The following is a 24112-nucleotide window of genomic DNA, read 5'->3' on the forward strand; positions in this document are numbered from 1 at the left end:
AATGAGATATTTACCCTGTCATTTAGTTTTATGTTAGTAGACAACTTTTACCATTTATGGAACGAGCCCCCCTGTAGTAATTCTTCAGGACAGAGACGCTCTTCACTTTATCCGTATGACAACAAACTGCATTTTCTTTTGTTTTATTTTCTTTTATATGAGGCTGATGAGCAATGACTATTTATAACTGCAACATTACTAACGTGATACTGTGGTGGGGCTATAAGATAAATAATTTTACTAGCTGTCAAACTAGCTAATGTTCTACACATTAAAATATATAGCATCACTGAGTATTGCATCATTGAGCCAGGTCCACAATAAGAAGTTAATAGCTGAACTATCTTTTCAGATACATTTTTTTCCATGTCAGTTACCAGATATTCTGTCTGGCTTTCAGATTTCATACTATCATTACATATTATGCATGTTCATAGATTTGTATGTTCTGGAGTTATATAGGTACAGAATTACCCTTAAAATGTTGTATTAGTTTGCTGGGCATTGAATAACGCATATTAAACGGTAAACAATTATTTTTATAAGTTTATAATGATATTTTCAAAGGCAATGTCATCACATTCATATTACCAGATATGACAAAAGTTTAAACCATGACAATTGTATTCGATTGAAATATTTCAGGATGCTGAGATGATTATCAAGCATTGTCTTTTTCTTGATGATGTTGTCGTTAAATTTGTACTTCTTGGAAGAGGACATGAAGTAAAATCACAGGTAGCACAAGCAGGGTTTCAGGAGTCCACTTAGCTGAGGTAAAGTTGGCGACTTTATTGAATGAATGCGTCAATAGAAAGTGACAGCACAGCAGGTATAAGTACGGTGTAAGGAATGAAAAATCGTCCTCGAGTATTGCAGGGTTACAGTTGCTGACGGCGATGCCCCAGGGTTGTTGTGGTGACTGACAGATCACCCGTCACCCTTAAAGTCCCCTTTCATGCAGCATCTGTGCACAGACCTGAGCATGACATATGGTACAAAATGTTGCACTATGCATTAGGCAGAAAATGAAAAATAGATATGCGTTACAAAACATAAAGCTTCTTCTCTCTCTTCTGTGGCATGAGAGAAAGTTCTACACACAGGTACATATGCCACACCTAGACAGTAGAAAAAAATAATACAGTATTTCATCAGCATTATACTGTATATCGAGTACTTTAGCATTACTGCCCAAAATAAACAGCCACCAGAGGGCTCCCTCATCAGTGTACTGAAGTATAAATATTCATTCATTCATTTCCTACCACTTATCAAACTACCTCAGGTCACGGGGAGCCTGTGCCTATCTCGGGCGTCATCGGGCATCGAGGCAGGATACACCCTGGACGGAGTGCCAACCCATCACAGGGCACACACACACACTCTCATTCACTCACACACTCACACACTATGGACAATTTTCCAGAGATGCCAATCAACCTACCATGCATGTCTTTGGACCGGGGGAGGAAACCGGAGTACCCGGAGGAAACCCCTGAGGCACGGGGAGAACATGCAAACTCCACACACACAAGGCGGAGGCGGGAATCGAACCCCCAACGCTGGAGGTGTGAGGTGAACCTGTTAACCACTAAGCCACCGTGCCCCCTAAATTATATACGGACAATTCATATCTTGCTATTATTTCTGTGTGTAATTTCAGAGCCTGGGCCATAGTTTTGCTTCATGTATATCCTGACCTTCATGTCATTCTAGGATTTTTCCTTTTGTGTCTGTTTTCCCTTGATCATATTTTGAACTTTATTATTGTGAATAAACTTTCAAGACATATAAGTAGTTGTAGAACAAGAGAGTTAAAGAGAATGAATGAATGAATGAATGAATGAATGAATGAATGAATGAATGAATGAATGAAAGCAGGTTTTTTAATACCCTGATTAGCCATAACATTAAATTTCCCAAATCTCCCACCGAGACATGGACTCCACAAGACTTCTAAAGGTGTTCTGTGGTTTCTGGCATCAAGACATTAGCAGAGGTTCCTTGAAATTAGCAGATGATCCTTGATCCTCGAGGATCCTGTAAGTCATTGAGCCGAGACCTCCAATGTTTAGGTACAGTAGGTAATAAATGTCATCTACATGAATGCCAGGACTAAACATTTCACAGCAGAATATTGCTCAGAGCAGCACAATGCCTTTACCAGCTTGTCTTCTCACCATAGTGCATCCTGGTGCCATCTCCTCGCCAAGATTCTTCCATTTCACAATGGTCGTTCTTCTCATCCAAGCTTCTTTCATTACTCCATGGTCATTTTATGATGAAAAAAGTCAGTACGAGCAGTTTTGGTAGCTACTAACCCCTGTATACCGGGAACACTCCACAAGACCTGCTGTTTTGGAGATGTTCTGAGCCAATATTTTAGCCATCACAATTTGTCCCTTGTAAAATCACTCAGATTCTTACGTGTCCATTTTTTCTTGCTTCCAACACATCAACCCAATAGACATAAACATCACAGCTCTGTTTGGTGACAATGTTTGACTTTATCGAACTACAGAATGTCAGATTTGAAGTTTGTAGTCATTGATTGATTTATAGATTGAGATCTTCCCTAGTCATCAAGAAAGAAAGAAAGAAAGAAAGAAAGAAAGAAAGAAAGAAAGAAAGAAAGAAAGAAAGAAAGAAGAATCTACTGCATTAGTGTGCACCAGAGTTACAGCAGTGACTGTAGAGATTTAATTACAGCAGAATCTCTTTCTTTCTTTCTCTCTCTCTCTCTCTCTCTCTCTCTCTCTCTCTCTCTCTCTCTCTCTCTCTCTCTCTCTGTCTGTCCGTTCATAAATTATTTCTTCCTGAGACATTGCAGTGTGTGAATTTTGAGTGTGATCAGACACCAGAAAATGATATCAAACACTCAGCTGGAGTACATGCCAAACTGTGTGTGTGTGTGTGTGTGTGTGTGTGTGTGTGTGTGTGTGTGTGTGTGTGTGTGTGTGTGTGTGTGTGTGTGTGTGTGTGTGTGTGTGTGTGTGTGTATGTGGGACCTTGCCGTGTCTCCAGCGGGTGATAAGCTCAGCGTCTGTCTGGACAAAGGTCCAGGTTATTTAATACTGCAGAGTCTCACTATGACATTTATTACTCTTCCTGCTCACTCGCCTTGTATTTCTTGCTCTCTCTCTCTCTCTTTCTCTCTCTCACATACACTTTCTCCATCCATCCCTCACTGCTGTGGCTCTGTGTCAGCCTGCTGCTGATGTTCAGAGGACGGCTGTAATTCACTGACAGGCTGTAGGGTGCAGAATGAAGTGCGGACGGTGCAGGATAAAGTGCTTCATGAGGCTGCATGGCAGATGAGTGAAACGAAAGGCTGTCAGCTTGCTTTAAAACCATTTCTTTTCTGATAGATATGCCGAAAAGCTGATAGTACAAAGCTAGTCTGATTTTTTATTTTTTTTTTCCTTTTTTTCATTGTCTATTCATCTACCGAGTTTGTTCTCTCATGTGTCGGTGCATCCGTCTGAACGGATTTGTGCGATTTTTCATAAGGAGTAAAATTGCAGAGTGGATGACTATTTAAAGTGAAGGAAGCAATAGTCGGCCTTATATGTAGTCAAACGTACACGATTCTCCAAACTGCTTTAAAATGATTTATGATGAGTGGTAGTATGAGCAGCATGGTATTAGATTCCAGGTGGTTGTATGAAGAAATGATGAATACCACACATGTATTCTCACACACACACACACACACACACACACACACACACACACACACACACACACACACACACACACACACACACACACACACACTCACAGCCCACCCTGATTAATACCCCAGCTGATTAATAGCTTGCAGTTGTCTTCATCAATCAGAAGGGGCACCTTAGTCATGAAGAGGAAAATAAGTCTGCAATATCCTGTTAGCCTTAAAGGAAAAATCCAGTGTTTTTCCACGTTAACTCTCTCTATACCACACACCTGTAACATATGTGGTGATTACCACAGGCCAGCACATTTCATTCATTCATTCATTTATTTATTCATTCATTCATTTTCTACCACTTATCTGAACTTCTCGGGTCACGGGGAGCCTGTGCCTATCTCAGGCGTCATCGGGCATTGAGGCAGGATACACCCTGGACGGAGTGCCAACCCATCTCAGGGCACACACACACTCTCATTCACTCACACACTATGGACAATTTTCCAGAGATGCCAATCAACCCACCATGCATGTCTTTGGACCGGGGGAGGAAACCGAAGTACCCGGAGGAAACCCCCGAGGCACGGGGAGAACATGCAAACTCCACACACACAAGGCGGAGGCGAGAATCGAACCCCCAACACTGGAGGTGTGAGGCGAACGTGCTAACCACTAAGCCACCGTGTTCCCCACCAGCACATTTCATTTCAATTCAATTTTATTTCCCTAGCACTTTTAACAATGTACCTTCTCCCAAAAGAGGCAATAGTTGTGAGGAAATTATGACCGGAATCGTTATGAGAAAGGATCCTTAAGAGGAACCAGACTCATCCTTATGTGAACACCTCAGATAGTGTGATTCTAAATCATTTATACGATCAAATAAAAAAGTGCAAACGGACAACCTGCAAATTCATTTGTTTATAGATAGATTCTTTTTTTTAAAACGGAGAGAAAAACGACATCGGATAAGTCTAGCTCACAGTATCACACATCCGATATTACACATGCTGTAGATATAAAGATTAAAAAGATGGGAGTATTCATTTAAAATCCTGCTGCAGAGCTGTTTTTGTTGAAGAAGCCGAATATAGAATGCCGTATCTCCGGAAAGCATCCTGAACGAATGCAGCACGTAGTAAATGTGCCGCCTTTCTCTCTTGGGTCGCTCCAGATACATGACATGAATTTCAAACGAATGCACAGCCTAATTTTGTGTCTTGTGAAAACGTGTCGTTGTGTGTGTGTGTGTGTGTGTGTGTGTGTGTGTGTGTGTGTGTGTGTGTGTGTGTGTGTGTGTGTGTGTGTGTGTGTGTGCTTGTTTGTTGGTGTGATGTGTGGTGTACAGACACTCAAGGGTTGTTCTGGTGGATGGAGGATGGAGTGACGACCACGACGTGTCATTTTGGTGATGTATTCATCAGGCGCTTCTTTGAAGTTTAATGAACTCGATATTTTAAAGTCACTTCAAACGGAAGAGTCACTGTTGCACAGCAAGCCTTCAAAACAGCTTTGGCATTGAATATTAATTCAGACTTTTTTTATCTTTAATCCGGGAAAGATAAACGAAAGAAAACCTGCATATTATTTATTTATTTATTTATTTATTTATTTTTTTGGATAAATGATGATGAGGTTAGAGTAGATAGACCTTAAGAGAAAGACAAGGTTAAACTATGAGATGGATGCGGATGGAAAGCGGCAACGTTCATTAAAGCAGCTTCCCAGAGAGGATAGAGGATGGAGGGAGGATGGAAGGAAAGAGAGAGAGAGAGGGGTATAGTAAGTGGGAGAGGAAGATAAACACCAGCATGCTTAATTTAATAAAGAAGCAGAGCGCATCGTTGTAAGAAAATGAAAGTCTTGTTGGAAGTCATTAGGTTGTGTGTGTTCAGCTGGCACTGAAGCACCGCCATCAGGGATATCAGGCTTCTTGCAAGTAATGAAATGTGTGTGTGTGTGTGTGTGTGTGTGTGTGTGTGTGTGTGTGTGTGTGTGTGTGTGTGTGTGTGTGTGTGTGTGTGTGTGTGTTCCCAGAACATCTCCAAGTTATTGGTTATTAAAAAAAAATGTATGTCTGTTATAGATCTTTCTACAGATTTTTCTGATAGTTTTAATCTATCTCTTTAAGCATGATAATGGTCAGCCGTTAATGACGTATGAAGTAGGTCACTAGGGGGCAGTAGATAGCTCTGTGGCTGCTGCTCTGTTGTTAATGGATTCAGAGAGATTGCAGATTGTGGAGAAAGATGCAGGCTGATGCTCGGCCATCTTCAAATATTAGACAGTTCACATGATGGGATGTCGAAAGCCTGCACCACAAAACAACCGTTCTGACACACATCCAGACTCATTCTGTCCACGTGTTGAACATACTGTAGCCCTCCATTTTCTCTCCACTATCTCTTTCTCTTTTTTTTCCTCTACCGCTTTCTTTGGTTTCTTTGGTTTCTTTAATTGTAATTAAAAGCAATGGATGGTGTCTTTATGTAAGACGGATCTCTAGTGAGTGAACGAGCGAGCGAGATTGGAAAAGTGAATAAGTGAGTGAAAGTGTGAGGATGAATGAATGGGAAAAGAGTGAGAGAGAGAGAGAGACCAAAAGTTAGATAGTGAATGATTGAGTCAGGGAATGAGTAAGAAAGTGAGGGTGATTGTGAGTGAAAGAGTGGTGAGTCAGAAAGGGAGAGAGATAGTGAGTGAGAGTGAGTGTGTGTGTGAGCGAGTGAGTGATTAAATGAATGAGTGAGCAAGAAAGTAAGAGTGAGTAAATGAGTGACAGTGGGTGAGAAAGTGACTCATGAATCATGAGTGATTCAGTGACAGTGGGTGAGAATGTGAATCATGAATCATGAGTGATTCAGTGACAGTGGGTGTGAAAGTGAATCATGAATCATGAGTTATTCAGTGACAGTGGGTGTGAAAGTGAATCATGAATCATGAGTTATTCAGTGACAGTGGGTGAGAAAGTGAATCATGAATCATGAGTGATTCAGTGACAGTGGGTGAGAAAGTGAATCATGAATCATGAGTGATTCAGTGACAGTGGGTGAGAAAGTGAATCATGAATCATGAGTGATTCAGTGACAGTGGGTGAGAAAGTGAATCATGAATCATGAGCGATTCAGTGACAGTGGGTGAGAATGTGAATCATGAATCATGAGCGATTCAGTGACAGTGGGTGAGAAAGTGAATCATGAATCATGAGTGATTCAGTGACAGTGGGTGTGAAAGTGAATCATGAATCATGAGTGATTCAGTGACAGTGGGTGTGAAAGTGAATCATGAATCATGAGTGATTCAGTGACAGTGGGTGAGAAAGTGAATCATGAGTGATTCAGTGACAGTGGGTGAGAAAGTGAATCATGAATCATGAGTGATTCAGTGACAGTGGGTGAGAAAGTGAATCATGAATCATGAGTGATTCAGTGACAGTGGGTGAGAAAGTGAATCATGAATCATGAGTGATTCATGAACGCGATGTTAAAAATGTTCTTGATGTCCAGCCATCATGCTTAGACTTCCCTTTAGTTTTATTTATATTATTTTTTTTTTTTCATTGAAGTAAAGGAAAAACAATTTAAAACTCGTGTCCTTGGGAATCACATGCTACAGCTGCAGTAGACAGAGAGGACGTACAAAATGGATTGTTTATTCTTAAGTTTCTAAGTGTATTAAGGTTTCTCTGGAACTCAAAGGATTTACAGCATAGTTCGTAGTGAGCTACTCTCTGTCTCTCTTTCTATCTATCTCTCTCTCTCACTCTGTCTCCCCCTCATTCTCTTTCTCTCTCTCAGCCTCAGAGCCTGCGCTCGATTAGTAAAATCCCGACCCAGTACTTTCCGAGACAAGAACAGCCATTGAGTGGCCACAATAGATAACGCTGAGGAGTGTGTAGGAGCAAGGTCAACACAAGAGCGCTACTGATACCAGCGACAATACAGCAGCCGAGAGAGAGAGAGAGAGAGAGAGAGAGAGAGAGAGAGAGAGAGAGATGATATAGTAGGATTGTCATGTGCCTCGACCATCAGAGATTAAAAAAAAAAAACCTTAGAGAGTTAAAGTCCTGTGAAATTCCTGTTTTAACGTATTAAAAGAAAAAAGACCATTTCCCACAGGGGAAGTAAGCTTTAAATATACTGTAATTAATGCGTTTCACTTTTTAAAAGCAGCACACTACCTGACCTCCATGATCTGAGCTGCCAATTAACCAGGTAAATGTGTTGCTGTTTACTGGGTGTCCCCAGGGCTGTCAGCTGGGTCTGTTACCTATAATGTGTGTGTGTGTGTGTCTGCGTGGATGTGTGTGTGGATGTTGTGAATTAATTGGCTTGGTTTGTCTCCGCTCTGGTGGGTACAGACCAGTTAATTGGTGTCTGTGCTATAGGAGCAATCGATTGGTCAGTCCAGGTTGCCAATTAAAGCCTTTGTGACCAGGGAGTGGGAGGAACTGGTTTTCATTTTCTGCACTCTGATTGGCTGCTGCTTTCATGCCTGAGATAAACTGCATTCCTTCTGATCAGCTCAAACCGGACATACCTACACATGCCGTACAGATCTCACACTGTAATCTTTTTGTAAACATTTGGATTTCTGGCGATTTCACTGTCACCGCATTCATCGTTTAATTGCAGTCACAATTTTTGGATTTGCACATGTTGGCTAATTAACGTTAGGGTTAATCGGGTTTTATTTAACTTTTGACTGATTCATTCACAATTTGGCCATTCATATGGGTCAGTATACACATATTGGTCACACACCTGGGCATTCAGATGTTGCCTGATATTTTTACAGCCTTCATATGAGCAGTTGGAGTCTGTGCCCGTTGTAGTCTCAGATTCACGCCCTTACAGTAGTGGAATTCTTATGCTCTAGCTCATCTACCTGGAAGTTGTCAACTCAGACCAGTCTGATCACTCTTTTCTGATGTCTCTCACCAGCAAGTGTTTTTTTTTTTCCTGCCAGCAGAACTAAAACACGCAAATCAGATCAAACACAGTACGACACGTAGTGAAATGCTTTTTACAGCTTGTCCTCGATGTACAGCTAGTCAATAGTAGAGAATAAAAAAATTCAATTCAAAAATTTAATTCATTCATTCATTCATTTTCTACCGTTTATCCGAACTTCTCGGGTCACGGCGACATCTCAGGTGTCATCAGGCATCGAGGCAGGATACACCCTGGACGGAGTGCCAACCCATCACAGGGCACACACACTCTCATTCACTCACACACTACGGACAATGTTCCAGAGATGCCAATCAACCTACCATGCATGTCTTTGGACCGGGGGAGGAAACCGGAGTACCCGGAGGAAACCCCCGAGGCACGGGGAGAACATGCAAACTCCACACACACAAGGCGGAGGCGGGAATCGAACCCCCAACCCTGGAGGTGTGAGGCGAACGTACTAACCATTAAGCCAACGTGCCCGCAATATATATCAAAGAATATTTAAAAATTATATCAGAAAAAAATATCACAAAATAGAATCAGAAACATAGCTAATGTAATCAGAACAGAGGTGTTGTTGAGTGTGGTGCAGAGACGCAGGTGAATATGTTCATTTATATATCGTTAAAGTGCAGGAAGTGCATGTAGTGCAAGTCACTTTTTATTTTTTTCACACTGAGGTCACATTTTTTCCCATTTGGTTGTTTGTTGTGAACATTATCTTTTAAAGCTCTCGACCTGTATCTGTGTGATTATGTGTATTAATGCTACAATAATATGATTGGCTGATTAGATAATTGCACGAATGTGTAGCGATACACACGATGCACTTTTAAAGTGTCTGTTCAGTGTGAATAGGCTTAAAACACAGCTTTATAAATTGTACCTACTGTAGGTAAGACTGCAGATTTTAAATGAGCCTAATAGCACATTTTCCCCTATTTTGCCTGTATGTGTTAATGATTAAGCAATTTGTGTCACTTGCACAAATGAATGCAAGTATTTCAACCTACTGTACAGAAATCCATTTCTGGCAACTGAAGACAAAGTAAAACCAATATTTTAAGCTTCTGAAACTTAGATTCATTTAGATTGTGTACTTTATGATCATAACACAGACTCGTGTACGAGTTTGTATTCATATTATATTTAGACAGATTATATTTCGTCACTTTTTGGACCGTGTGTGAAGTTATTCTTTGTAAATCAACCACAAACACACCAAGTAACTAAACGTATGCAGTTTAACAAGCGGTGCGAACATTTTTGCACCCTTTATTTGGTGGTCTTTATTTGATGCACCCTTTATTTATTTACTTGGTGGCAAAGGTGTAGAGTGAGTGTTTATTCCCTGTTTAAATTCTTAGCTCAGGTTATGAGGTGGGGAGAAATTTGCATGTTCTCCGTGTGGGGCTTCACAATCCGTCACTGTGCTGCATTGATAGTGTGTATTCTCTTCACACCCAGTTTTCCAAAACTCACCACAACCTCTGAGAATAAAGCCTGAAGATTGATTTGAAAAATCAAGTTATAGGCAAGTTCAAATGTACAACAAACTGATAGATAGATAGATAGATAGATAGATAGATAGATAGATAGATAGATAGATAGATAGATAGATAGATAGATAGATAGATAGATAGATAGATAGATAGATAGATAGATAGATAGATAATTGTGATACTGATGAAGTTGAGAGTCTGTCGTATTTATTCATTGTATGTTGCTGGAGTTAGTAAACTGTCAGTTACACCAAGCAGGTAGAAAGCAGATAGAATACACCGATACAGCCTGCTTTGTGTTCCTGTAGTAATATTTATATACTGGATAAATCAATGAATTGTGGCATGTAATCATAGTTACTGTTTAATTATTGTTCTAAGCAAATGCTGGGGAAAAAAAAACAACATATTTTTTGTTTGTTTTAATGAAAGGTGCATCACCAGCTATAATTAATCTCTCTCTCTCTCTCTCTCTCTCTCTCTCTCTCTCTCTCTCTCTCTCTCTCTCTCTCTCTCTCTCTCTCTCTCTCTCTCTCTCTCTCTCTCTCTCTCTCCCCCTCCTCAGGGCAGGACCGCACTGAGGCAGCTCTGATAAAGCGATTTAAAGGGGATGGTGTCCGCTACAAGGCCAAGCTCATCGGCATTGATGAGGTCACCGCCGCAAGAGGAGACAAGCTCTGCCAGGACTCAATGATGAAGCTAAAGGTGTGTGCATGTGTGCAACTGCAGTCACAGTGTGAATGATCTCTCATACCCTACATCCATCAGCTGAGTTAATGAGCCCTGTAAACAGCAGTGTCCAGCCAACAGCGTGTGCATGTGTGCATGTGTGCGCGCGTGCACGCACGTGTGTGTGTGTTCACGCATCCATATGTGCGTGTATGCATGTTCATGTGTGTTTTAGACATCCCATCATCCATGTTGGGAAGATGTCCTGGGTTGCATATTTATTTAATTGTAATGGAGGTCACGTGTGGGGGGCACGGTGGCTTAGTGGGTAGCACGTTCGCCTCACACCTCCAGGGTCGGGGTTCGATTCCCACCTCCGCCTTGTGTGTGCGGAGTTTGCATGTTTTCCCCGTGCCTCGGGGGTTTCCTCCGGGTACTCCGGTTTCCTCCCCCGGTCCAAAGACATGCATGGTAGGTTGATTGGCATCTCTGGAAAATTGTCCGTAGTGTGTGTGTGTGTGAGTGAATGAGAGTGTGTGTGTGTGTGTGCCCTGCGATGGGTTGGCACTCCGTCCAGGGTGTATCCTGCCTTGATGCCCGATGACGCCTGAGATAGGCACAGGCTCCCCGTGACCCGAGGTAGTTCGGATAAAAGCGGTAGAAAATGAATGAATAATGGAGGTCACACTGCCATTGATCACAGCTGTTTATCCCCTCGCTTTTTTCAGTAGCTAATCTATAAACGTAGTCCCACAATCCTTCACTTAAACTAACAACAGTAAACTAACAACCCTGCATTATATTTACTAATCTCCCTTTCTCTCTCTCTCTCTCTCTCTCTCTCTCTCTCTCTCTCTCTCTAAACATACCCATATGCATACACTCAGATAAGAACTGCTTTATCTCTCCTGTGATAGAAAGAGTTAGCGTAAAGAGCTCAAAGCATCAACATGCCTGAGGTGAATGAACAGGCTTTCTTACACCTACAGATATAATCAGAAAGCATTTGTATACATCAGTGCTGTGCTGCTTCACTTTTGGACTCCAGCCATTTTTTTTTAGCCGGCTTCAATAAGTTTCAAATGTTGTTTTTCACTTAAGTGAACCTGCATCATGTGAGTAATAGATAATGAACGTGTATGTTATTCTAAAGGATGCCCCATAGACTTCCTTCAATCAGGCTCAGTCGATACCGGGATCATGTTATTGACCGACAGAGGGAGATAGGAATGAGTTGGGTCCCCTAGGGTAGTTAAAAGAAACAGTATTTTGTAGATTAGTTTCTAGTTTGCAAACGCACCAAACTCTCAAACACACAGGCAGTCATGAAAATTGTGTTATTTTGTTGCTAAAAGCCATAAACACAATCGATCATAAAAATAAATGTATAAATGTGCATGGGCAAAAAAAAAAAAAAAAAAGCCCAGATACGTGTTTAATATTTGTGTGTAATTGCGTGTAATTTTCTCACAAATCGTTTGACACTCATGTATTTTTTTCCGTCCATGTTTCATCGCAACTACAATGATTGAAAATCAAATAAAATGCGCAGGTTAGCGTTCGTATGAAATCAAACAGAACGCAGCATAACATCGTCCTTGCTCGCGTAAATCTGTATTCGTTTTAGCTTTACGGAAATCTTCCTTCTTTCACAACGGCTTATGGACTACGTAACTGGACTACTAGGTGATTCAGATTCATCCCCGTGACTCAAATCTTCTGATTCTATTCACCAAAATGATTTGTGTAGTGATTCGTTCAGTGACGCTTGTTGTTTTGTTATGAGAAAATGCACCTGTCTACAAACGTACCGGGAATCGATGTCTAAATGGGTTTTAATAATTATTTTCACCTCAAATAATAACAACAGAGTTATTATATTTCTTCGATTCTGTCAATTGACCTCATATTTATTATAGAATTTTTTTCAATCTGAAAAAATTCTCTTCACAAATTTATCTTCATTTTGGTGTCGTACTGTACAGTAGATATGTTTAAAGAGCATACAAGACTCCGTATATTTGTTCATAAAATTTCAGTTAGGCATCTGACCTCCAAACCCACATGGCAAGAACCAGCATACAGTATATCAGCTCTAAAACCTTTGAACCTTTGACCTTTAAAAGTCTGTGAATTTGTGTTTTTCTGTTTTAATTTTGTTTTTTGTTTTTTTTATGTAGGGGATCGCAGCTTCAGCACGCTCGAAAGGAGAACACAAGCAGAAGGTTTTTCTTACAGTGTCCTTCGGTGGGATAAAGATCTTCGATGAAAAGTCAGGGGTAAGTGTAAGGGTTTAGTGCTGAATCAATTCTGGATGTTTGGAGGTAGAAGAGATTACTTAATGCAAAACAGTTGTGTATGTGTTTGCTGGTCCATTTCCTGGAAGTTTATGTTTTCTTCAATACAAATCAACATTTGTTTCCCAGAGCGACAAATTTTTCCAACCAAGGACCGTAATAAAGTAATTACACACACACACACACGGACGGACGGACGGACGGACATATACCCTGCAGGCGCCATTTTGCAATCCACAGCTTTGCTGAAATTAACAACACTAATATTGTGTTAAATTAAACTGTGTGGGCCTGTGAGTGATATTTGGTCATGGTTAGGGTCTTCTCCTGGCTTTGTGTTTTCTGCTCATAAAGCATCATTTAGATTTAGCTAAATGGGGCTCCTGTTCGTCCTCAGAAAACTGCAGGCTGCCATGTTTGTTTTCTGGACTAAGGGCAGCTCTTTAGTTTGGGTCTGAGTCAAGGCAGGAGGTCCCATAGGAAGGCTAAGCCCGTGTTAATGATGCATTTTGAGCAGACGAGAGAGGCGAGCACACTCGGGGGAAATCAAACAGGCCTAATTGAATAGACGTGTCAGAATAGAATGCTGGGGGCTTCACACAAGCTAGCTCTGAGTTCATGAGCTAACACTCAGGAAAAGAGACTGGTGACCTACAATGCTAGACAACGGGCTAGTGCAAGTAAAACCACAAGAAATGTGTGTGTGTGTGTGTGTGTGTGTGTGTGTGTGTGTGTGTGTGTGTGTGTGTGTGTCTATACGCATACAGTATATACAGTCCTCTCTGAATCTACTGGAATGGCAACACCACTTGAACTTGTTTGTACTATACACCAAAGACATTTGGGTTTGAGACTAAAAGAGGCGGTGATAAAAGTCTGGAAAAGCTTCATAAAAGAAGAAAGCAACAATTTGGTGATGTCACGGAGTCACAGGCTGAATGCAGTTGTAAGTGAGGGATATGCAGCCCTTACGGTCATGTAGTTTAAAATGTATCTGTTGCATTACTTTTGCTAAAAATGTGCTATATGTTGTTTATCACCTCTACATGTAAATAAAAACTGTCAGGGTTCAAGTGGGAGCTGCATCCAAATCAATGATTAAGGCTGCAGAACCAGCCACCAGCACTTACATGTTACACAACAACTTACATTAATCACATGTTCATCTGTGAGTGTTAATCACATGTTCATCTGTGAGTGTTAATCACATGTTCATCTGTGAGCATGTTAATCACATGTTCATCTGTGAGCATGTCAATCACATGTTCATCTGTGAGCATGTTAATCACATGTTCATCTGTGAGCATGTTAATCACATGTTCATCTGTGAGCGTTAATCACATGTTCATCTGTGAGCGTTAATCACATGTTCATCTGTGAGCGTTAATCACATGTTCATCTGTGAGCATGTCAATCACATGTTCATCTGTGAGCGTTAATCACATGTTCATCTGTGAGCATGTTAATCACATGTTCATCTGTGAGCATGTTAATCACATGTTCATCTGTGAATGTTAATCACATGTTCATCTGTGAGCATGTTAATCACATGTTCATCTGTGAGCATGTTAATCACATGTTCATCTGTGAACGTTAATCACATGTTCATCTGTGAGCGTTAATCACATGTTCATCTGTGAGCATGTTAATCACATGTTCATCTGTGAACGTTAATCACATGTTCATCTGTGAGCGTTAATCACATGTTCATCTGTGAGCGTTAATCACGTTCATCTGTGAGCATGTTAATCACGTTCATCTGTGAGCGTCAATCACATGTTCATCTGTGAGCGTTAACCACATGTTCATCTGTGAACGTTAACCACATGTTCATCTGTGAGCATGTTAATCACATGTTCATCTGGGAGCGTTAATCACATGTTCATCTGTGAGCGTTAATCACATGTTCATCTGTGAGCATGTCAATCACATGTTCATCTGTGAACGTTAATCACATGTTCATCTGTGAGCATGTTAATCACATGTTCATCTGTGAGCATGTTAATCACATGTTCATCTGTGAGCATGTTAATCACATGTTCATCTGTGAGCGTTAATCACATGTTCATCTGTGAACGTTAATCACATGTTCATCTGTGAGCATGTTAATCACATGTTCATCTGTGAGCATGTTAATCACATGTTCATCTGTGAGCATGTTAATCACATGTTCATCTGTGAGCATGTTAATCACATGTTCATCTGTGAGCATGTTAATCACATGTTCATCTGTGAGCATGTTAATCACATGTTCATCTGTGAGCATGTTAATCACATGTTCATCTGTGAGCATGTTAATCACATGTTTATCCTATTTCTGTAAATTGTTTGTGAAAATTAAATGTAATGGAAATCTCCCAAGAAATTCTGTACAGATACCAAACACCTTGACAATCAGTATATACTTAATACACTTCTGCTAATGCAAGGATTTTGTGTTTGTATTTTTTCCACACCAAACCACGCCCCTCCATAAGCCCCTCCCCATAACCAAAGCCCCGCGTCCAAAATCTCACTCTAAGCTCAACTCAAACGTCGGCAGCCCTGCTAGTATATCTTGTAAATCTGCTTAAATGAAATATCACTGTGACTACACCATGAAAACAGCTTGTTTGAAATACGTTATCATTATTAGTAATAGCTTGGCTATTACCAGATTAGCACTGCAAGTTAACTTTACTTAGCTAGTACAATTAGCTTGCACTGCTAATCTGGTAATAGCCAAGCTATTAGTCATAATGGTAACGTATTTCGAACAAGCTGGTTATTTTTTTAAGAGACACCATCAATCCCTGCTGCTTCATGACTGCTGTTGTTTATGACAGGATTAGCTTAAAACACAGCAACTCGATTCATTTTTCTTTCATTTATGTTTTGAGTCAAGCAGTGTATAGGGACTATAATTACATACAGGAAATATAGTTGTGTGCGTGAGGGAGAACGTAGAAATGTACCATGAGCTCCACACATAAAGAATGGAATAGAAAAGAAGCCTTCATTTTGTCACATATACATTACAGCACAGTAAATTTCTTTCTTTGCATATCCCAACTTTGGAGATTGGGGTCAGAGCACAGGTACAGGCCCCCAAGGGCCTTGCTCAAGGGCCCAACTACCTTTTTGTTTTTTGTGTGGAATAGTTTAAGTTAATTGTTTTTGTTGCTTTACAGCTTCACACCTAATTTACATAAACTGGAGAAAATGAACATAATTTGTAATGAAATTGTGTAGAAAATGAATTGTTGCTTGTTGCTCGCTGGTGTAACGTTACATTATATTGCATATAAACATATAAATGTCTCTCTCTTAGTTCATTTTAGTCTCAATCTTTTAGAGAAGAAGACAAAAAGTCTGGATGGCTTTATCAAGTCTGCTGATTTATGTAGATAAGTGAAGGATAGTCATGATAGAGGACAGTCCTGATAGATGATGTCAATATATTCTGAGATCGTGGTGCCGAGATAAGAGCCGATATTACAGGGCTTTATTTTAGATTTCTTCCGTCTTATATTAATCTTCCAGTCTGTATGGCGATTTCTGCATTTGAGAGTGTGGAGAAAGGTTTAGATTTTTAATTATAATATTTGATGACCGATTGCCGAAGAACTCTGTTATACAGAATGTACGTGTAGTTGCTGGTCTTTTACATCAAACCTGTTGCAGTCAGAAATCCTTTCTAGTGTGAAACATTTCAAGGAGCTTATTGTGATGCATGTAGAGATTTATTCTAATCATTAGGTATGTACTATTTGTAGCGGTAGATTTATTTATTCGAGAAATAAGAGTCTCGTTATAATAAATTCAGAAAATGGACATCTGCAGTGATTGTGCATGATGGAATGAAAAGAGTTGTGTTTTGCTGGATCCAAATCATTTGGCAAAAAAAAAACAAATATATGTATATATTAAGGATACAACACAATTCTTATGGTTATTATGATGTTTTTTTTTTATCCAGTGACGTTAAACTAGGAAACATACTTTTCTATACACTCAACATCCATTTGTCATCCACTTGTACACCAGCAATTCACCTACTTCTCTAATCATCCAGTCCTGTGGCAGCAGCACGATACAGAAAGTCATGCAGGTCAAGAGCTTCGGTTAATGATCACACAAGACATCAGAATATAGAAAAATTGTGGTCTCAGTGATGTTAACCGTGACACCAGGTGGCTGGGTAGAGTATTTCAGAAACTGTTGACCATCTATAATATTTTCCTCGAACGTCTCAACCTTTTACACAAGGCATTTCCCTCAACCCTCAGTGTCGCCCCCTGTTCCTGAAAAATGATGTGCAAAAGGAACCAGCCCGTCTGTGGCAACTACAAATACTGGAACCAGCCCGTCTGTGGCACCAACAAATACTGGAACCAGCCCGTCTGTAACACCAACAAATTCCCCAATCAAAGTCCCAGTGATCACACTTTTTCTTCATTCTGTTGTGAAAAGTGAACATTAACTGAGTTCTTGTCCCATATCTGCATGTTTTTTTGCATTGCACTGCTATGACACGATAGAATGATTAGATAATTGCATGTATAGACTGTACAGTATATAACAGCATGTTTTCTAGTTTAATATCAAAAGATCAAGGTGTTCCTAATAAAAGTGGGCAGTGAGTATATAAAACAGCCTGTGAGGTGAGAGTTTACAGTATAACGCAATGTGCGTTAAAATAATAACTATTAATGTGGCCAATAAATTTGTACACCCTTGTCTATAGATGTGAAGAACAGGCGTAACAAGGGGTCTGTATCTATCTAATAGACGTTGTTTGCATGTCATCCTGCAGCTCCTGCTTTACCTGCTGCCTTGTTTAAAGTGTCACTGTGAAGTGGTGACACGACTGTGGAGAGGCTGATGACACTCCAGCCTCTGCTGCTCTTTTCTATTACGGAGCTCTTGTGTCAGCGCAGTGGTAATCCCACGACTTAGAGCTGTTACAGAAAAATAGAGGAGTCAGCCTGGTGTGTGTGTGTGTGTGTGTGTGTGTCGCCTGGGAATATATCACAGAGATAGGCTATGAGGCAGGATGACTGGGTCTTGTCACTGTGGGTGTTTTAAAGCTTTTATTAGATCTGAAAAGTGCTGTCCTCTATTACCTTCAAGGCCATACCTTATTCTGCTACTCCTCTCCATCTCTCTTCATGCTCTGCCCTTTTTTAATCCACTGTCAGATGTTCTCTTCTCTGGCTTATTAAACTATGTCCATTTTTCCCCACACCTTCATTCCCTGAGCTGTTCTGATCTCCACTGTGGGTCAACTCGATACCTGGATAAAACAACTGTCAGCGTTGTAACTTTGCACTATGAAAAGACATGCCAGACAGTTTGATGGACTTTAAATAGAGTCTCTGAAGAATTATTACATTCTTAAGAGGCTTTTCGATGAAACCCATGTTGAGAAACAATATTATAGAGGAAAGGAAAGTAAGATAAATATAAGGGAGCAAAAAAGTAGCCTGACAACTTTGGAGCAATTGCGTCCGGTCAACAATAATTCCTTAAATGTCCATCAAAAGTGTATAAATTATGATGAATGTAATGAATTATGATAATTAAAATATAAAATAAAATGAAGTAATATAAATACTAAGAATAAATAAATACTTTGAATATAGACTATACAGCTAGACATTCCCGGTCACAGGGTTAAGGGCCTTGCTCAGGAGCCCAGCAGTGGCAGCTTGGTAGACCTGGGATTCGAGCACATGACCTTCTGATCAGTAATCTAACGCCTTAAACGCTAGGCTACCACATCATTTGCCAGATACAGTCTTTAAATTGAAGATAAACTCTTCATTTTTATGTCTCAGCCTCTACACCTCACAGCTCCTGCTTGTTGACTTTTCCCTCAGAGCCTCTCTCTGATGAAGAGGAGCAACTTCCTAATTTCATTAATGCGACTCAGCAGAACTCACAGCGACTACCGAAGGCATGCCAAAATCAGCCAATCGAATGATTAACTGTTCCAGAGAGAGTGAGACCACGTTGAATAAAATACTGAAAAAAAAGCAACACTTTGGACACAATCCACGATATCATAAGGCGCAAGCGTGTGTGTTTGTGCCTATGAACTCAGGTGTTAGTGCGTGGCTCTATGGTCTAAGACTTTTTAAAAATTGTCTTGTAAGTCTGCAATTTACAGATGTGTAGAAACGAAATGTGCAGGATGACCCTACACCCCAATCATGTCCGATTTCCATAATTTTTCCAATATGGTTACCAGCTTCATTCAGCACTTAGTTTCAGAAGTCAGCCCCGGCACGCCTGGAGTGTCGTCTCTCACGTCCGCTGCTTCTGATTTGCATGGAAATGAGATTTGACCGGTCCAATAAAAAGCAGTTTGGCACACATAAAAACAGATGTTGATGTAAATGACTGTGTCTGTTCCACTTACTCTAATATCATTAGAGATCGTACATGTGCAGGCGTGTGTGTCTGAGAGGAGGAAAGAGGACTGCTTCAAAAAAAATAAACCAATTCGATTAATCTTTAAGGGTGGAGCGGATACTTTTTTACAGTATATACGGAGTCGAGGTATTGCTGCTTGGAAGCGTTAGGCAAAACATTTGATTCATGTGAATAAGTTAGCACTTCGGCTCTCTTAGGATTTTCAAAGCTAAGTTTTGTGGTTATTTCTGGATAGCACTTTTATACACAGAGCATCCTTTCCCCCAAACCACACGCACACACACACACACACACATACTCACACACTCCATATGCTGTACCGTCCCCACGGGGAGCCATGGGCGGCTGATTTCTGAACTTCTTGCCAATTCTTTTCTCAAGGGAGTCATTTTGACTGCCCACCCGCTTGTTCGCTCTGTGTGTATGTGTGTGTATGTGTGTCTATGTGTGTGTTGGCACAGGTGGCAACTGTGATTGAGTTCAGTCCTCTCCTCACTAATTACCTCTCTCCCAGGCCCAGTTGCCTGCAGACACAGAGCAGGAGAGGCGGAGAGCCTTTCAGTCATCTGTGTACTTTCTCCTTCTCCCTGCTTCTGTCTTACTAATCAAAAGCCTTGGCCGTAACTCTGGCAATTTCCATGACAGCCTCTAATTAGTGGCTACCTGGCCTTATGTCGGCAGCGTCTTGTATGGAGACAGAGACGCCGGTCATCAAGGTCGAGAGATTGATTATTTATTATGAACATATTCGCTTTAACACTCTGTAGCACACTGAGTTTGAGATGTCGAGTTAAGGAAAGTTTATTGTTCTTTTCATTGACCTAATGGATTGTTAGATTAAATGCCACTCGGATACAGGAGCATGATACAATGTGTGAAATGTTTTGGTGGAAGTCAAGAAAAAAAACATGAAAAATTGCTCATACATGTACCAAGTCGTGGCCTAATGATTAGAGAGTCTGACTCGTAATCCTAAGGTTGTGGGTTCTAGCCTCGGGCTGGCCACGACTGAGGTGCCCTTGAGCAAGGCACCGAACCCTCCAACTGCTCCCCGGGCACCGCAGCATAAATGGCTGCCCACTGCTCCGGGTGTGTGTTCATGGTGTGTGTGTTCACTGCTGTGTGTGTGTGCACTTTGGATGGGTTAAATGCAGAGAGCGAATTCTGAGTATGGGTCGCCGTACTTAGCCGTATGTCACGTCACTTTCACAAATATTATCTTTTTTCTCCCTAAACTTAAAATGTTCTTAGGTTAGATTTATGGTGTCGTCCCACCCCCACTCCCAAATACGCTTTTGTCTCTTTACCGAGGGTAGCAAAAATTTAGCATCTGGAAGTAAGGGAGAGTGAAAACCTAAAAGACAGGAATTTTGGATTCCTGTACATGGGTAATTTCCAGCCTGCTGTGACAAGGACATGTGGAAATGCTGGCTTATCGTCATTTAGTGCTGTGGCTAATGTAACGTGAGCTTGAGAGCGCTGACTCTTTTAATGAAGGCTATTATTTAATGACAGCTCATGTCTGATAGAGAGAGAGAGAGAGAGAGAGAGAGAGAGAGAGAGAGAGAGAGAGAGAGAGAGAGTGAGTCAGTGAGTGTATATGTGTATATGAGTATCCATGTGTGCATGAAAGAGTGATGGAGTGTTGGAGATGGTTGTGATGGAGAGAGGGAGAAGGAGAAATGTGTGCTGTAGAGGTGATCAGTCGGAGGGAAAAATCCATTAAATAGACAGCAGCAGCTGTGGAGTATAAATGTTAAATAATGGCAAATTATAGATACACAGCGGTTAAAGACAGAAAAAGGGTTTGTCACTTAAAGCTACTGTTGTCAGTCTGTCACATAGGTGGCATATTTTACAACTACAATAAAAAGAAGTCTGTACTCCCTCTTTCATTCCCTCGTTCACTCCCTCGCTCTTTCCTCAGTGTTCTGGCAGGGTGAAAATGTATGTTTGAAGAGACTCAGTGAAGCAGCGTGTGTCTCTGCGGACTGGACACAGCTGAGGTTTCGTATAGAATCCGAGTTTGGAAGCTTTACTGCTTCCCAAGTGACTTGACAAAAGCTGCTGTTGAGCATAATCTGTCTCGTTCAACTAGGTTTCCCAGCTAATTGTGTGTGTGTGTGTGTGTGTGTGTGTGTGTGTGTGTGTGTGTGTGTGTGTGTGTGTGTGTGTGTGTGTGTGTGTGTGTATGTGTGTGTGTGTGCCAAGATGCTTTGGATTGGTTATATAAGTTATGTAAGATCAATTTGAAATGTGCACTTGAACAAATGACACAGAATTGGTGGTAAATAAAATAATTTTATAAAATAAAAAGATGAATGTAAATAAATTTAACCTAGTAAAGGTTTTTTGATGGCGGCTACACGAGTAGGAGAATAGAATATCCTGTTTAAAAATTCTTAAATATACAACTTTTTACTTGGGTAAATCTAACAAGGTAAATGCAGCATGTTAATGCACAATTGGGGGAATTTTGCTATTTTACCAATTACTTTTTAAATCCAGTCGACTGTGGGTTTAATGTTTTACAAGCTTTACAAGTTTTTACAAACACAAAAGGGGAAAAAGGGGAAAAATATAGCATTTTTTTTTTTTACAAAACAATAATAAATAAAAACTCTTTAGGCTTTTTCTGAGGAAAAAATTGATAAACAGATATAACACAAATCGATTATACACACTTACATCTAGCAGCTCAGCTGGACTTCAGGTTAGAGCTTTGTTTTAATTCACACGCGCACGCACACACGCGCGGACACACAGGCACACACACAGTGTAATGAACAATTTGTTGCTGTGTGAAAAGTATTGTTTTACTGATTTTTTCCTATTTTATGTTAATTGTTTGTTGTTTCAGTTTAATATAGTTAATTAAATATAGTTAATTAATAGTTCAGTTAATTCAGATTAATATATCTCCCACCCATATATCTGATACCTTTGTGCTTTAGGTGATCTGGTTTCCTCCCCAGTTTAAAGACATGTGCTGTAGACTGATTGGCATCTCAAAAGGGTCTGTAGTGTTTCAGTTGATGTGTGAGTGATGGACATGGTGGTATGAGTGGTGTAAGTGGTGGTGTGAGTGTGGGAAGTGGTGGTGTGGTGGTGTGAGTGTGGGAAATCGTGGTGTGAGTGTGGGAAGTGGTGGTGTGGTGGTGTGAGTGTGGGAAGTGGTGGTGTGAGTGTGGGAAATGGTGGTGTGAGTGTGGGAAGTGGTGGTGTGGTGGTGTGAGTGTGGGAAATCGTGGTGTGAGTGTGGGAAGTGGTGGTGTGAGTGTGGGAAGTGGTGGTGTGAGTGTGGGAAGTGGTGGTGTGGTGGTGTGAGTGTGGGAAGTGGTGGTGTGAGTGTGGGAAGTGGTGGTGTGAGTGTGGGAAGTGGTGGTGTGAGTGTGGGAAGTGGTGGTGTGGTGGTGTGAGTGTGGGAAGTGGTGGTGTGGTGGTGTGAGTGTGGGAAGTGGTGGTGTGAGTGTGGGAAGTGGTGGTGTGGTGGTGTGAGTGTGGGAAGTGGTGGTGTGAGTGTGGGAAGTGGTGGCATGAGTGGGTGGACATGGTGGCATGATTGGTGGAGGTGGTGGTATGAGTGAAGGAACTGGTAGCTCAGTGCTCAAGGTGTTAACCAATTGATCAGAAGGTTTAGAGTTTGAATCCCAGGGTCACCGAGCTGCCACCACAGAGCAAGGCCCTTAACCGTCAATTGCTCAGTTGTATAAATGAGATAAAGTATGTCACTTTGGATAAGATCATCTGCTAAATGCTGTGAATGTTAGAGTGTGTGTGGTTGTGCTCTGTGACAGACTGCCTTCTCATAAACCTCAAAGCATTCTTAAAGATCATCATCATTCCTGTTGTGCTCTCAGTTAGTGGTCTTTACATCAGTGTGAGACTCATGAGAGAGAGCCAACTATTGAGGGTGGGGTCAGTGCACAGGGTCAGCCATTATACAGAGCCTCTGGAGCAGGGAGGGTTAAGGGCCTTGCTCAAGGGCCCCACAGTGGCATCTGTGGTGCATGAACCCCGATCCTCTGATCATTAATCCAGAGCCGTAACCACTAGAGTTGCCTTGTAGTGTATGAACTGTTTTGAGTGAGTTTTGGAGTTGAGATGATCTACTTGGCCAAGATTCATGTTGATAATGTATGAAGAGTTTTGCCACAGTGTCTTCTGTATTGACTGATGCTTCAAGCAACCATAATAAATAAATAAATAAATAAATAAATAAATAAATAAATAAATAAATAAATAAATAAATCCTGTAATGCACAGCCTTGCTTTAAATATTTGGCGGTTAAGGACTCAAAAGTCTTTTCACTTGAGAATTCACTTCAAGCCACTTATCATGCAGTGAATAAGCTTTCTATTGAGAAAAGGCATGAAATCATTTTTTTCTTTATAATAAGGTGTCATCTTATCTATAATGCTTTTATTTCATTACATCAGCACACATTCCAAAGAGAGCTTGTTGTTACAGGGTTGATCACTCATCTGTGCCTCACCTCCAAAAGGACAAAGGTGTCAGAACAATAACAAAGTGGTAGTGCCTCTATCTTTCCTATTGCATACCTTGCTAAATGTGTAACCTGAAGATTTTATACC

The 24112-nt window shown here is 40.8% G+C and overlaps 1 protein-coding gene across 7 annotated transcripts in view; it reads left to right on the forward strand.

Annotated features, from left to right (window-relative positions):
- Window positions 1–24112, forward strand: part of dab1a (DAB adaptor protein 1a) — a 156491-nt gene that overhangs the window by 87624 nt on the left and 44755 nt on the right. For all 7 annotated transcript variants that reach the window (XM_027171263.2, XM_047801717.1, XM_047801716.1 and 4 more), the window contains exons 3-4: window positions 10699–10838; window positions 12983–13081. In XM_027171263.2, the coding sequence (XP_027027064.1) occupies window positions 10699–10838; window positions 12983–13081 (239 nt within the window). The remainder of the gene's footprint in view (window positions 1–10698; window positions 10839–12982; window positions 13082–24112) is intronic.

The sequence above is a fragment of the Tachysurus fulvidraco genome, chromosome 16 (genome assembly GCF_022655615.1).
Source record: "Tachysurus fulvidraco isolate hzauxx_2018 chromosome 16, HZAU_PFXX_2.0, whole genome shotgun sequence".
Classification (NCBI taxonomy): Eukaryota; Metazoa; Chordata; class Actinopteri; order Siluriformes; family Bagridae; genus Tachysurus; species Tachysurus fulvidraco.